The 16,874-nt window shown below is 37.5% G+C and overlaps 1 protein-coding gene across 7 annotated transcripts in view; it reads right to left on the bottom strand.

Annotated features, from left to right (window-relative positions):
- Positions 1-565: 565 nt before the first annotated feature.
- Positions 566-16,874, bottom strand: part of LOC126793188 (uncharacterized) — a 26,938-nt gene continuing 10,629 nt past the window's right edge. The window contains exons 1-17 of one of the 7 annotated variants that reach the window (XM_050519637.1): positions 8,859-9,131; positions 8,644-8,777; positions 8,493-8,550; positions 8,029-8,244; positions 7,603-7,878; positions 7,108-7,242; positions 6,896-7,021; positions 6,006-6,050; positions 5,796-5,903; positions 5,225-5,367; positions 5,002-5,125; positions 4,436-4,510; positions 3,188-3,523; positions 2,969-3,061; positions 2,084-2,213; positions 750-983; positions 566-702 (exon numbers count right to left, since the gene is read on the bottom strand). In XM_050519637.1, the coding sequence (XP_050375594.1) occupies positions 760-983; positions 2,084-2,213; positions 2,969-3,061; positions 3,188-3,523; positions 4,436-4,510; positions 5,002-5,125; positions 5,225-5,367; positions 5,796-5,903; positions 6,006-6,050; positions 6,896-7,021; positions 7,108-7,242; positions 7,603-7,878; positions 8,029-8,244; positions 8,493-8,550; positions 8,644-8,777; positions 8,859-9,098 (2,463 nt within the window). In that variant the 5' untranslated portion in view covers positions 9,099-9,131 and the 3' untranslated portion in view covers positions 566-702; positions 750-759. Of the gene's footprint in view, positions 984-2,083; positions 2,214-2,968; positions 3,062-3,187; positions 3,524-4,435; positions 4,511-5,001; positions 5,126-5,224; positions 5,368-5,795; positions 5,904-6,005; positions 6,051-6,895; positions 7,022-7,107; positions 7,243-7,602; positions 7,879-8,028; positions 8,245-8,492; positions 8,551-8,643; positions 8,778-8,858; positions 9,132-16,874 lie in introns of those variants that run through there. The other 6 variants (XM_050519635.1, XM_050519638.1, XM_050519636.1 and 3 more) reach the window with 6 other exon arrangements.

Below are 16,874 nucleotides of genomic sequence, written 5' to 3'. Positions count from 1 at the left end.
GAGTGAGATGTTTCTCAATGTTCGATGGTAAAGTTTAGGAATTGTTTCCGTTCCTGAAAAAAACCAGGCATGAGCATAGAAACAAAGAACACACGGATATAAGCTCTAGAACAACACAGGAGGGGATAGGGTAATACGTCTAAAACCAAGCCATTTGCCCTTCCTCACATCCTAGGCATCATGCTCCTACCTGATTGAGCATGGAGCAAATCTGCCACTATTCCATAAGCAATTGAATTTTGAAAATGAGCTCCAACACCTCTGTCGGTGTTTGGTGGTACACCAACCTACTTGTTTCAGCCTCACCACATCAGTGAACTATTTCTGAACCAAGGGTTCGTCGCCCAAATTCTCCTACACCCTACAGTCTCACAAAACAATTATGACGGTGAGGAAAGCCGGTTGCAAGTTCGTGATATTACCCAAATCCCTACAAAGTCGACAGTCTTCATCAAGTAGTAAAAAGCCGTCTAGGGATAGTATCACCTCCTTTTCCACATATCAACTGTGCCAACCAATTGAAAACCCTGCAATTGTTCAGCACCCACAACAAAATGCTCTGAAAGGCCACCAAAAATCAACCAAGTCAAAAAGATCAAATGTATTGTCATATACATCCTGTAGCTGATACAGATCCTTTTCATTTTTCCATACATCCAGAACTGGAAGCTATCCCTATGCGTGGCAAAAGTTGGTTTCATACATGTCCCTAACGCAGATTACAGGCATCTCCTAAACTCAACAACATATCTCTACTCTCTAACCTTTCAGGAACATGTTTCTGAACTCATCATTAGATTTTGGCTTTTCATCATCTGGAACCTCAGTTTTTGGCTTATTCGTGCTCCAACCAAGTGCGGCAACATTCCTTGGAACTGCAAAAGTGTTCTTCCCCTTAATCACACTATCGCTTCCTTGGTGTGCTCTAGGTTCACTGGAGATCTCACGAGATCCACTGGCTCCACCGATTTTATCAGTATGCCCTGCCAGTTTGTAGTCAGAAGTTAAAATAATTAGTAAACATTATTAGAGATACATGAAACTGGAAAGAACAGCAAAAGAATTCATATATATTTGTCATCCCACAAAAAGATTTGAAATCAAACTGACAGTGAGCTATGTAGAGATGTAAATACATGGCTACTTCTGAACCTTCAGATACATGATTCACCGAAAATCTGGGTAACAGGTCCCTCAAGCTTAAGAAATGCATGTCGAGTTAGGAACTAGTTAGTCTTCACACATAAATATGAAATGTTAATCAACAGGCAATTTGTTGAGTCGTGCCTATCCACATGCATTTCTCACACACTATTCAAGTAATGTTCTACCAAAACGGAATTGCCACAAAAACTTGGAAAGACACTTTCGAAGATGCTGAAAATCGCCTTTCCAAACTTCAATGTAGCCTACAAAACTAGGTGTGTCTTACTGGAATACCAAGTTTTAATAAATTTGTATTGCTTATGTTAGAAAATATTCTACAGATGTCCACAAAAAATAAGGAAAAACTGAAAGGATCTTCCTAATCAACAAGGACTACAATCCTTTTCTACAAAGTTCTAGCCAGAACAAACATACAGATTAGCTAAGTAAATAAATAAATAATGAATAACAAAGAAAGCACAATAAGTCAACTAACTTTACTGCTATCGGCTATCGCACTGGAGACCCTTTTCTTTGTTTGCGCACCACTATGCAGACCTTAATATTGAATTACCAGGATAATTGCTTTACCCATATGTGAGACAGAAACCACCCAAAATCTATAGCTTCATATCCTCAAGACCATTGTAGATATAATTATTAGGACCAAGATGCATAAACTATGGTTTCTGTTTTATATTTTAACTACTTTTCAAGCATTACTATCCAAATCTTCTGTACTCTGTGATCCAAGACATGTGTACCCAAATAAGTCATCAAACCAATATAGTAGATTCAAAACCCAAGATGTAGAGCCTAGTATAAACCAAACGATTTAAATTTGAAAACAAAATCATGGTTGTACACGACTAACCAGCAAAGTTATACACCGATGAACATGCAATGTGCATAAAGTGGAATAACTCATGTGCCTTACCATGTTCTTTCTTGCCACGCTTTGGATCTGATCTTGCAATGCTCAGCTTCTTCCCTAGGAGTGTCTGCTTATTTTTTGCCACCGCTGCGGCAAGGTGTGCATCATCTGAGAAGTCCACGTATGCTAGTCCCTTCATCAGTCAATTAAGAAAAAAACATAAATTCAGAACCTTTTACACCTAAAAAAGGACCAAAAGAACATACACATAAACAAGCAAATAGAAAACGGGGAATTCAATCCACAATCCTTTTTATTTTACAGAACTTTAAGAAAGAGACAAACACGTGTTACCTGAAGACAAAATTTATGTCACTAAAAAAAGGAAAGGAATGTGGGTTTTAAAATGGGGAGTGCAAGTTCAGTTCCCTATAAAAGAAGCAAGTAAATGCAAAGAACACACTTGTCAAATGACCACAGTAATAGCATAAAAGAAACATACATTATAGAGAATAGGAGAAGTATAGAAACATAGCATACATTTACTTGCTTCTGTTTTCTGTATTACAGATATCTGATGTCTTTTCTATCTTCAGCTGCTGAAGGAGGTGATCTAGTGGTAAGATAAAAGAGGCGAGAATTCTAGCAATGCAATTTATAACTTGAATTCTGCTCTCTTATCCATTTTACTACAGATCTACCTTATTAATCCTAAGCTAATCATGATCCTTGCTCCTAGGCTAATACAATACATCAGGCAAGCTAGCATCCACGTCAATGTGTCTTAAGACATATCAATGCAAGAACGTTAATGTGCCTTAAGACTCATATCAATGCAAGAATGTATGACATCTAGGTTCTACAATACAATATATCTGTATGTATACCTTCAGCCAAACTAAGACAGGAAACTAATTACAGCTGAGAGAGAGAGAGAGAGAGAGAGACCCTTGACTTTCCAGTGAACTTGTCCTTCAGTATTCGAATAGCAACAACTCCTCCAACATCACTAAAGAATTTACGAAGATCTTCATTACTTGCCTGCAAAAGTTAGCATCCACATTATAAGATCATACAGTGACCAAAAGAAAAAGTAACAGATACTAAGATCGTGCATGTGCCCTACATACAAAAGAATAAGGAGGGATAATCGAGGTGCACACTTGCCTGGACATTGAGGTTTGATACAAAAGCAGTGCATTGGTCAGCATATACTTTTGTTTTCTCTTGAACAGACTCTTTCGACTCATTTTGTACATCGCTTACACCCTTGGCTTTCATCTCTTTCCCTACATTTTGTTCAACTAAGTTTTGCACCTCCAACTCCTTTGTCTTTTGACCCGCATCTTTTTGCCTTTTTGCTGGAGGCTGTTCATATCTTACATCTGACGGTTGCTTTCTCTTGTCACGCACATTCTTTTCGGAAGAATTCTCCCTCACTTCAGTCAATTTGGATTCTTGCTTGGACCTTAATAGTTGAAGCTCTTGTAGACGGGCAGCAACCTAACAGAAAATTTTAAGTCAAGTATATTTACTCTAAGACAACTTCAATAAATTATCATGACATATCCAATTATGTTTTGTGGGCAATAATGGACACGCCAGCTGATACAAAAAGGTTGAACTTGAAGAACAAAACGGTGTGCCGGTGTCATGGTTCAGCAAGACAGGACATTGTAAAAGTGTAATTTATCTACATTTTTTGCGTAGTCTATAAACATTGTAGTAATGTTTTGACTGGGGATCATAGAGAAAACACATTCAATCCTCAACATATATATATATATATATAAACATATATATATATATCATCAATTTTTATTATTTCACTAGCCACTACTATATCTTCATTAAGGATTCTTAAGCTATGTGGGTCCCAGGAACCTTAAGAACCACAATCCTCAACAGAACGTATGCTGACAATATGTTATTGCTAAACTGTTCTCTGACTCATTAAAAGGAAATTACTAAGATGAACTATATTAAGGAAAATTGAAGCAAAATCCCCACACAGATTGTACACGATTTCATTTCTGTAACTCAGCTATTATCATTTTTTTAACCATAAATAGCTTATTAAAAAAGTGAAGGTACAAGGAGTCCGCTTTAAAAAGACGGCAGCTGGGAGTAAGGCTTAGCAGATAAAAATAATGCTAAATTAGATCTTAGGGGCTTGAAACTAATATCAATTTCCAAATCGGAGGAGTCCTTTACATCTGAGCACTTGTACTAACTATACCCAGAGAAGCTGAAGCTGCAAACACCAGGGCGAGACCTAGATATGTATAATAACTGAATATGTACTTAGTATATCTTTTATTCGAATTCTATGAAATAAATCATATTTGTGACGTGGAAAAATTGCCTGAACCTTAACAAAACATTTAGTCATAATTGTATGGAGTGAAGATTTACCTTTCGTTCTGCATGGTCGAAATCATCCAATGAACCAAACTCCCTCTCATAGCGCAACCACAAGTAGCAGATGTCCTGAAATATTCTGTTTTTAGGGGGTTCCAGCATCATCTAATCCAGAAATATATTATGTAGCAAGTGACTGAACTTCTACTCGAAAATAAATCTGATGCAATCACATACCCAAAAACAAATGAACATATAGATCATGTCAGAAAAGTCCCTCTAGGATTTCTATTGAAATTCTTTATATAAAAAATCAAACGAAATATGTCATGCCTGCTTGCTCTGAATTACAAGGACTTAAATAACCTTAACAGTAATCAATCTCAACCCTTAGATAAAAACACAGTCAACAAGTGTACTCTACCAGCAAAACTAACTCCAGCTACTTAACAAATACAGAAGAATCAGCTATAAGCCAACTGACTATTTATTCAAAAAGACAATCATCGTACTGTCACCTATTAAATTGATAATGTGATACAGAAGAATTAATATAAGCCCCAAAAGGAAGCCATCAAAATTTTTTCTGGTATGAGACATTAAAAAAGAGAAGACCTTACCTCTGAACCAGTGCCGGCAAATTTCTTACTGTAGCATCTCCTATATAAGGACCGAGCTTCATGCACATGGCCTGATTCAATCTCCATTGCTATATAACCTTGCCAGGATTCCATCATCGTACCACTAATTGACCAAATAAAATAATAAAAAGCGTGATTTTCTTTTTAGATAAGCCCGTCAATGTAAACAGAATAAAATTTCCAAAATCCAGAATGGCCGAACCTGATCTTCAGTAAACTTTCCCAAACCCCCCTAGCAGCAACTAAATCTTTTCCCAGATGTAGCTCTAGGCGGGCCCAATAAGCATACAAATGTAACAGGCCATCTGTATTCTTCATCTGTGGTGATAGGTAATCTGATGCAAACTGGAAGGTGAAAAAGTTAGAATTTACACATAAGTAGAAGCAATTGTTTTCCTTCATAACCAGAAACTTAGAGAGTACAAGTTAAATGGAAGAGCGAATCATCAAAGAGAACAGAAAAATTCCTCCATTAATAAAAACCCAACACCGTCGCAAGGTAACCTTAGTACAAACAATACTATCTAGAAGCAAATTGTTAGATAATGGTTTCAGAATCTAGCCTGGAAACCTATAAATTGGAGGCTTCAGATAGTTAGACCACAAGGAATGGCCCCGCATTCATCCTTTTCCTTTAATAAATTAACAAAAAGAATGCAATTGCAAGAAATTCTTTTAGCACAAGTAACTAGAAGTTTAAACATGAGATCCTTTCCCTGTTAGTCCTAAAGATTTGAGCAATTATTTGTTTGCACAAGCAAAAGAGAACAAACCTGAAATGTATCCCTTAGCAGTGAATAATCCAAGGTGTGCTCTCCCTCAACAGGACAAGAGAGTCTTCGTCTTAAGCCATCTATGCGGGTGAGAAACAAATCCACGTACTGAAACACAATTTTCCAATAGTCAAATCTATGTTTATCACATCCTAGCAAATTTGATTGCAAAAAGCAGACTGAAAATTCAAATATAACATGGTCAGTTACCTCATCAAGGGTTGAAAAGGAACATTGCTGGGACCTGGAAAACACCTGAAAGGAAAATAAAATTTTAAAAGGTGGAGAACTGCAGAAAAGAGAAGCAAAATGGACGATAAAATTACTAAAGCAAAGCAGCTATTTTTATTTTTCCAATTTTTGTTTTGTTTTAGGGGACCAACATTCTTTATATATGCAAATAATTCGTTGAGACTACCTCTTAGAAGTAAATCATGCAGCTAGTAGTGCATTTACAGTTATAAAAAACAATTCAGTGGTCATTTTATACTACAATTTCTGCAAAGTCCAATATTTTGGCATGCCTTCAGAATCTGAAATCAAGAATGGTGTTCATCTATTCCTGTAACTGAAACCTAAATCGGAAACCTCTTCCCTTCTTCAATAATGCAAACTACAAAGTGACAGTTAGAAACTATTTGTAGATCTATCTGAGGGTGTGATAGGTAGAAAATATGTATATATATATATATATATTCAAGGAGTGATAGCTAAAATTAAAAAAGTATTTCGAGAAGAGCACTAAAGAACCCAAAAAGAGTGAAAATGCATCAACAGGCATTCACTTCTGGACTAATGGAAAGTGATAACTTTAGGATTTGATATAGCTCAAGCAATATAACAATGCAAGCAAAAGTAGCGACCCAGCAAGAGTGTCTGTTCAGGGGTAGCTTCTTTATCTTCTTTTGCACTCTAATTTTTATTTTTTGGCTTGGAACATCTTTCTAGCAACTAGGCAGCCAAAACAATTTTCCGTTAAATGCAAAATGTCTAAAGCAGCTTAATAATCAAATTAGAAACAAGTCTTCGAACAATAGTTATCAAACAACATAACCCTTAAGACAATGCTCTAGGCAAGAAGGTGTACACTTGAAACATACATCTGCTATCTCTTTCTCAGAAGCATGGCCACGTTCCAAGGAAAGTAAATATCTGACCCAAAGTTCTCCAACCCAAGGGCAATTCCTTATGGCCCTGGAATAAACATTGCTTATAATTTTGCCAACCTGAGAGAAAATAGTGCAAACATAATTACTTGAACAGCAAATGGTTTCCCAAAGAATAGGAAAGATTTAATGAGATATATAACAACCTTCAATGTTTTGTCCAAATAGCGAGTGTAATCAAGCCACAGCTGACCCTCTATAGGAAACTCGGTTATAGCGCGTTCATACAGGACTTGGACACGAGCAGGATCTCCAGAAGATTGTTCAAATTTCAAGTAATTCTACAAAAAAAAAAATTAATTAATTAATCTCCCCCAAAACTAACAAAGTTAAGCATAAAGATAAAAAGATTTATAAATGAAGCACCACATACACAACCCTGTACGAAAGAGTGGAAATACACCAAGAGTATGTTTTCTGCTGTTTTCTCAGTCATATCATACCTTCTACAATGATTATTCTTTATTTTTTGACCAGAAGTTTCATTTATCTTTACGAAAAATGAGAAGGAAGACATCAGACAAGGTAGACAAATACTGAAAGGCACACCCACCAATATGAAGGAGGTATAATGTAGTTCCAGATATAAATGGCACCCTGTGTCAAGATTATAGGAAGCAAAAATTTCAGCAGATTACTACCGTGAATTGTTTTAGTCTTTCTCGGTCGGGCATGTCATGCTGACTGATTAGTTCTTCAAAATGAACACGAGCATTGTAAATGTCCAATGTCTTTTGGAATGCAGAGGCAACATGAGTTGAAATTCCATCCTGATCACTGCTCCCAGTGTCAACAACGGTTCCTTGTTCCATCTCCCATGCCTTGTATGCCAATAGTGTTGATCTCATATCAACATGGGGAACTGATAGCTGACGTTGGTATATAACACGAATGCGCTGAATTTGCTTCTCCCTAGCCTGCTATGTTAGAAGCATTCAGATCTCCAATCTATATAAACGATTAAAAACAACTCTTTTCTAGTCAATTATATAATAAAACAGCAGACAAAAACTAGTAAGCAACAACTGAGCAAATCAAAGGAAGACTGAAAAGTACTACCTACTAACCTGAGCATCATTCCCATCGATAGTATGCAGTATAGCTTGCTCATACTCCCTGTAAGCTTCCCATATCTTATTGCCTTCAGATACATGCAAACCGGCTGCAGTAAGAGCACGCTCAAAAAAATCTCTTGCCTTTGAAATACCAGCAGGTGAAGCTTCTTTGACTGAGGGGTCATTCTCTTGAACAAATTTTAAGTACTCACGCCAAAGAGAGACCGACTGCATTTCCATGTAGTTGACAGTCACAATTACAATCGAGCAATTATTCAATCCTAAAAGAACATAAGCACAGTAAGACAATGTTCCATTTTTCCATATTGTAAATGTCGCAAAGCCTGTACGATTACCAATTTCCACAAACAGCACATGTACAGCCCCAAATAGCTCACGTTACACGATTGATTTCATCTTTAACCTTGAACACTATAGACACTCACAGTACTAAAGTAGACAAGTAAGAATCTAACCAGATAATCAAAAACTCCTTGCTCATAAATCTTCTGGACTGTAGCGAAAGCCTCGGGTCTGCACATGTGAGAACTCATTAACAAACATCTGATGCATACAAAAATTCAAAAGCAAAACCCTAAACTGAAGCTAACAGAGCTGCGCACATACCCGGAGCTCATAGCAGCTTCGTCCTCGGCCCAATCCTTCCACATTGACGGAGTCAACGGGAACACCTTGCTCATGGCCTCCCTCGCTTCCCGGAGCTTCTCAATGTCGGCAGTTTTCCTCAGAATCTTAATGTACTGCAACAAATTCACAGTCGAGATTATCATTCAGCAACAAGACCATAGGGCAAATGAACCGAATGAGAAGGAAATGCTTACTTGGACATTGGCGTCGTAGTTGGAGGGGTTGGCCGCAAGCTCGGCTTCGAGTGTTTGAAGCTCCATGTTTTGGAGGGCTTCGCCGGAATTGGAGCTGGAGTCGGAATCGGAATCGGAATCAGAGGCGGAGGAGTTAGGATTGTGGCGAGCGGCATCCGGCATGGGTTGGTCTCCATCGTGGTGACTGTTGGGTGGAGAGGTCAGGGTTTCTGGTTTAGGGTTCAGGGTTTCTTCCTCCATTTTTTTTCTCTAGTCTGGTTCGCAAATAGCTAGTGCTTCACTCGTATGGAGGTTAATTGTTTTTTTTTTTTGGTTTTAACAACAAAGGTATCATGTACTGTATGTCTGTTAATTATGTTATAGAAAATTATACATAAATTCTATATTAAGATGCTTATTACTAATAAATCATCTAAAGTTGTTTTTTATGCTTTTTATGCTATAAGGACATACTCTAATACATAAGGACATCTTCTTTCATGTGTCTTCAATTTAATTTATCAAATTACCCCCACTAAATTTAAAGCATAAATTTTTATATTTTTCTAACAAATACAGTGGCATCTATTTTTTTTTTCAGAAATTCCACTTTACGTAATAGCAGATCAATAAAGCCGCTACTGCACTTACTCTTCCACATCTGCTAGTGTCAAAATTACTTGGTATTGCTAACTAAAATTTACTGCCGTAAAAAAATTTCATTTTTAGTCATGTTTGAATACTCATACTCATACTTGTATTGTTGTGCTACTACTCCCTAACTCATTCGATTATACTGTTACGCTCATACTTGTTTTGATGTGCTACTATGGTTTACTCGTCAAACTTCCTACTACACTTCATGTTACTACACTTTATCTTTTTATGCACCTCATCATTCCTAATATTGGATGCACATATACTCATCTATCATTATATTATTCATAGTCGTTTGCTACCATATTTTTATTAAGGTTCAAATAGTTACATAATATTGTTACCATTAGTCGAGATGACATTTAATTATTATTTGCCACTTATCCACTTATGCTTATTACACTCATAATTGTCTTGTTAGCCATTGTTATTGCTAAAATCACCATGCTACGTACTACTAAAAATCACTATGCTGCTACTGCTACTACTACTACTACTACTACTACTACTACTACTACTACTAATCTAATAGTTTATTATGCTACTACTACTATGTCGTTACTGTTGTTCGTAGTAACTATAATTTCAAATTTCAAATTTCATCTAATAGTTTATTATGCTACTACTACTATGTCGTTACTGTTGTTCGTAGTAACTATAATTTCAAATTTCAAATTTCTCAAAATATATGATTCACTATACTCAAATGAAAGCTCATAAGATAAGAAACAACTTTGAAGTTTGAATCTTCTCCAAAATGTTGACAATTTAGGTGGGAAAACTTAAAATTGTCGAAAATATCTAAAAAAAATGAGAGAGAAACTTGTCAGTCGTGGTAACATGGTAATTTTTTAGAAGTCAGTGGCATTTTAGACATTTAAACGTCAATTAATTAGTTAATTTGGGTACCACATAATTCTAGGCTTGGACTTATGTCTTTATTTATTTAAATCTTTTATAAGGTGTATTTTTTGTTTTTCTATCTTTTATCTAGTACTAGTAGTGCAATATCATTTTCTAATTATTTTACTCTTATGTGTTTTTTTTTGTTACAATATTACTCTCATGTTTTGAATCATAACGACAACACTCTTTATTAGAATCAAATATTTAAACCTTACAGAGTTCAGCTGGTATAGAAGCTTGAAGAAATTGAGAGCTACATGGTTCTCTTGACAAGGTACATGACTCCATTTCTGTAATGACCCGAGTTTTCGAAACAAATTATTGGATTGTTTTAAATTTTATAAAATTTTGAAATTCATTAAACGTGTTTGTTTCACTTTGCGACGTCAGAAATCGAAAACGGAAATGTTATCGGAAATGTGATTTAGAAAAACGTTACGTTTTCGCGACGTGAATATCGACTTTTATTCCGTCGCTCGTTTGCGAAAACTTCCTTCACGAAAGTTGTAGAGCTCGTCGATACGAGTTTTTGGACACGTCACATGTTCTAATCGGACGTCATACGTGAAAGTAATTAACGACGGAAGTTAGTTTCCGATTTTGGAATTGGGTATAAAAGGAAATTTTTTAAGAGTAGGGTTTCCATTTTCGGAAACCCTCTCTCTCTCACTTAACTCCGCCTCCCTCTCTCTCTCACCCCGAGCTTCCCCCTCTCTCGGCAAATCTCACCTCCGATCTCCCTCCTCCGGGCGACGTGGCCCTCACCGCCGACTCCAAGGTCCTCATCAACTCGACACTACTTCCCTCCGAGCAAGGCACGATCTCCTGCGCCGCCGTAAAGTCACAACGCAACTCACATGAACCGAGCATAGTCGGTCCGATCTCTCCAACGAGCTCCGGCGATCCCAAATCGTGAATTAGGTAAGGGTTTGGTTAATTAGATTGTTGAATTGCTTGTTGGTGAAATTGTGGTTGTTTTGGAGAGGTTTTGAGGTAGATTGGAGGAGAAATCAATGGAGGAGATATCGTCGCCTAGGGCGGCGTGGAGTGGCTTAGAGGCGGCGTGAGGACGTGGGAAGGAAGATGGGAGGAAATGGAGGAGTTTTGGGGCGGCGGTAGCGTGCTACGTGCCGGTCTTAGGGTCGGCGCGTGGGCCCCATGCGTTGCCATAGTGAGTGGCGCATGAGCGCCACGCGCGGTCGCAAGAGGTGGCACGTGTACCCCACACGCTGCCACGTGCGGCAGTGCGTGAATAGTGTTTTCGAAACAGTAATTTTGTAAATTTTTATTTTTACGTACGGTGGTTGTAAAAAGTAATTTACGTACAGTAAATATAAATTTATTTTACGAACGGTAAATGTAAATATAAATTACATTCAATAAATGTAAAAGTAATTTCGGAAGGGTAAATCGGTAATTGTTATTTACTGAGACAGTATTTACATTTGAATAGTATGCATACATACAGAAATACGTACATAGTATGTACTCGTACAGAACTACGTATTTAATATGCATTTGTATAGTAATACGTGAATAGTAAATATGTGAACAATAATTTCGTAAAAACCAGAAATTGCTGAACAATAAAATATTTTTACTGTTTCATAAGGTTTTACGTAACAATTCTAAACTCACTTCTATCTTTTCAAGGTGATCGATAATTCAAGTAAAGGATTTACTTTCGGAATCGTGGAATTACGCTCGAGATTTTAAGGTGAGTAAAATCTCACGATGACGAATCTACCCTTGCGGAGATTCAGGAATATGCTAAAGTTTTTAAGAATGAACTATGATATGTATTTGATATAATGGATTGTATATGTGTATAAATGGTAAATAGGTACATATATATGGTTTGCTATATTATATACTATTGTAATTTCCGTTGTGAATAAGTTCATATTGTTGTTGAGATTTACATATTGAGCATGTTGATTCGATTTTTATCCAATATGATGTGATGTTTATTGAATGTGGTTTAACATGGAGTTTGTTAAATCGTTTTTGTCTTCGGACGTATTTATGTCTTCGGATGTGTTGTTGTCTTCGGAAATGTTTTTATCTTCGGACGTGTTTTTCTGTCTTCGGACCAGTCTTCGGACGTGTTGGCATGTCGGAACCTTGCCTTTGGCCGGGTGAAAGTTACGATACAGTTAAAGCTCTAGTCTGTCTGCCCGGGGTACTGCATAAGAGGTAACAGATGGATTATCGGCTTATGAGTACCCATATATATTGATACTGGGTAGCAAGTGGTTATCCAATGTCGGCGGTGTACTACATGAGGGGTAACAGAGGTGTACCAGCGCTCATGAGTATCCGTATTATAAATGGATTTGGGTAAACAGAGGGGTTGCCCAACTTCTCATGAGCATATATATTTTCACATTATTAGACAACCAGATGGGCCATCTAATGAGTCATGAGTGCATTTATAATTGATGTTTTGTGGATTTTTGTATATATTTTTATGCGAGTTGTATTTGTTGTTTTTACTCATACGAGCTGTAAAGCTTACTGGGTTTGTGTTTACAATCCCGGTGAATTTATTCGATGGTGTATGGAATAATTTCGCAAGTGTGGATTAGCGAAAATTGACAGACCACTCTGAGGACTCGAAGTTGTTTATTCCATCTTGTGGTGAGGATTTTGTGTGGATTTTTGTGAGGATTTTGTGAGGATTTATACATTTCCATTTCTTATAATGTCGAATTATAAATTTGGTTTGTAATAATCGGTTTGACTAAGTTGTATTTTGAACTCAGAAATGATCCGCTGTGACATTAAAATAATTTCGATTTATTGAGATTGTTTTAGAGTTTTTCATGACTTCAAAATTTGAGTTTCATACGCGAAATTTTGGGGGTCGTGACAGTTGGTATCAGAGCTTAAATGCGTATTTGGTGATTATCAATATCATCCAGGAGCGATGACCCGACTGCAGCGGGCCCCCTTCACATGCTCTTCAGTATTGATATGTCGCCGGGTACGCGAGAGTGTTAGGAGACATACATTGTAGTTTGGTCCTCTAGGGAGTATCGTGATGATACTTCGATGATTCACCTTATTCTGAAAATTTCATGTTAATATATGTTGGATCTATTTTGTTCAGATTCAAGACTTCACATGTATTGACTAAGTGTTTAATTGTTTCAAGGTGATGAATTTAGAAAAGGGCCGTGGACAGGGCCGTGGACGGGCGAGAGGTCGAGGCCGAGTCCGCAATGTGGAGAACCTTTATGAGGAGGCAGCACCACAGGAAGAACAAGTTGATCATACTGATGTCGTTAGAGACGAAGGTCGTGTGCTAAAGCTGATCAAGGACATCAGTGGTCTGTCAGTGCCGTCATTTCATGGAGGCCTGGATCATATGGTAGCGGACCACTGGGTCTAGAGCATGGAAACCTACTTTGAGATGATAGAGTGCTCTGAGATAGAGAAGAGGATGATAGCCACATTTTTTCTGAAAAGATGATGCACTAGATTGGTGGAAGAGTACGAGGTGGACGGTTGATATGTCTACCTTGACCTGGGATGGTTTCATGACATTTTTCCGAGAGAAGTACTTTCCAGCTACAGTGGAGGAGAATTTAGAGCTTGAGTTCCTTGAGCTAGCACAAGAGGATATGACTGTCAGGGAGTATGAGGCTCGTTTTGCACAGTTGTATCGGTATGTCAGGCCTATGGGTGTAACCTCCTTAGCCCAAAAGTTTCTATGGGGGCTTAAACAAGAATACAAGACCATCATATCAGCCATTTGTCTGTCTACCAAGGAGTTGATGTATGAGAGTGCCATGAATTTGGAACAGGCAGATAAGACTCGCGGAGGAGATGTGAGAGATAGAGATACTAAAGGAAAAGGCAAGGCAATCAGTTCAAGACCGAAGGGTGGATCTTGGAAGAGGCCAAGACCCTATTATCAGATTCCGGCTAAGGCAGCTTCTCCATCTGCTAGGACTGCACTTGTTAGACCGCTGGCGTCATTGAGGTGTTTTGTTTGTAACGAAATGGGGCACTACGCCACAGCATGTCTGGAACCAAAGAGAACAGGCTGCTATAGGTGTGGACAAGTGAGACACATGGCTAGAGACTGTACCCGACCCTGTCAGGGTGGACAGAACATCAGCAGAGACAATTACCAGTGGGCCAAACTAGGGTGTTTGTAGTGGGCCAGCGAGACACAGGAGTGGAAGGTACTTTATCTCTTTTTGACTACATTGCTAGAGTACTGTTTGATACGGGAGCATCGCATTCATTTATTGCTAGTTCGGTAGTGGAGATGTTAGGATTGATTCCTACACCTCTTGGGAACTCTTTATGTTTCACTTCACCCCTTGGAGTGTCTCTCGAATTGGAGGCAATCTGCAAGGCTTTTCCTATTGTGATTGGAAGTAGAGAGTTCTCTGCTTCGTTGATAGTGATTCCGGACCACACCTATGATGTGATCCTATGAATTGATTGGTTGAGGCTGCAGCATGCGGTGATTGATTGTTTTGACATGGTGGTGTACTTTCATAGACCCGTTGAACCAGTGTTTCGTTATTGTTGCCTCAAGTCAGATAATGATATGAGAACAGGAGTTTTGGCATATGTGGAATCGATAGATCAGAAGGTAACTATGGCAGACATTGTGGTAGTATCTGAGTATAATGAGGTATTCCAAGAGATACCAGGGTTACCCCCTCGGAGAGTTGTAGATTTCTGCATTGATATGGTACCTGGTACGGCACCTGTGTCAAAGGCGCCTTATAGAATGAGACAAAACGAACTTAAAGAGTTGAAGGTGCAGATTGATGAAGTATTGGACCAAGGGTTCATTAGACCTAGCGTTTCCCTTAGGGAGCACCAGTTCTTTTCGTGAAAAAGAAAGATGGTTCTATGTGGTTATGTGTGGACTACAGGGAACTGAATAAGGTGACAATCAAGAATAGGTATCCCTTGCCTAGAATTGATGTAACGACCCTAAAAATTTCGAGCATAAAAACTCAAAATATTAAAGTCGTACAACACCAAAACAATCTCAACGAATCAAAATCATTTTAAATGCACAGCGGATCATTACTGAGTTCACAATACAACTCAGACAACCAATTATTACAAACCAAATTGTAAATCAACATTACATAAAATAGAAATGTAATAATCCTCACAATCTCTCACAACTCACAAATAAATCCGCACAAGTTCTCACACACAAATCCGCAATAGAAACCTCACCACACTCAAGATAATGAACAACTTCGATTTTCCGGAGTCGTCCTTCGATTCCCACTAACCGACACCTGAAGTAGTATCCCCTACACCATCGAATTGGTGCACCAGGATTGTAAACACAAACCCGATAAGCTTATAGCTCGTATGAGTCAAAAGAAAATATAATTCGCATATCAATATATACGAAAATCACAAATCAACAAATATAAATGTACTCATGAGTCAATGGACGGCCCATCTGGTTGTCCCAAAAATATATGAAATGAAAGTGCTCATGAGAAATCGGGCAACCCTTCTCGTTACCTAAATACATTTATAATACGGGTACTAATGAACGTTGGTACACATCTGTTACCCCTCACGTAGTACACCTCCGATAACCACCCGTTACCTCACATGCAGTACTCCGGCAGACAGACTAGAGCTCTAACTGTATCGTAACTTTCGCCCGGCCAAAGGCTAGGTTCCGACTTGCCAAACACGTACAATAATCTCACATCATATTGTACCAAAAATCAAGTCCAAAGACAATCAACATTTTAACAATCTCCATGTTAAAATCACGTACAATAATCACACCTCATATAGTACAAATTAAATCACACGCTCAATGCATAATTCTCGTCATCGAAATGACATATTCACAATGAATTCATAACAGTATATAATATAGCAATATATATATATATATATATATGTACTTATTTACCATTTATACAATTATATATATATATATATATATATATATATATTCCACTATATCATATACGTGTCGTATTTCAATGTTTAAAACTCTTGCAAAAATCTTGAAATCACCGCAAGGGTAGATTCGTAAATATGTGAGATTTTACTCACCTTATCGACTCGAGCGTAATTCCACAATTTCCGAAGATAATTCATTTACTTGATTTATCGATCACCTTGAAAAGATAAGAAAAGAATTTAGAAACGTTTCGTAAACCTTTAAATGCCGAAACAGTAATAATCGGTTACTGTTCAGCAATTTTGGGTTGTACGAATTTACTGTTCACTAAGTACTATTCATTGTGTACTATTCACGTATTTACTATTCAAGTATTACTGTACAAATACACATTCAATACGTATTTCTGTACGAGCACATACTATTTACGTATTTTGTACGTATAAATACTATTCAAATGTACATACTGTCTCAGTAAATAATAATTACTGAATTACACTTCCAAAATTACTTTTTACATTTACTAAAAGTAATTTACATTTACATTTACCGTACGT

Source organism: Argentina anserina, chromosome 5, assembly GCF_933775445.1.
Source record: "Argentina anserina chromosome 5, drPotAnse1.1, whole genome shotgun sequence".
In the NCBI taxonomy this organism is placed as follows: Eukaryota; Viridiplantae; Streptophyta; class Magnoliopsida; order Rosales; family Rosaceae; genus Argentina; species Argentina anserina.
The sequence above is the reverse complement of the archived record's forward strand: the minus strand, read 5'-3'. Positions and strand labels throughout refer to the sequence as shown.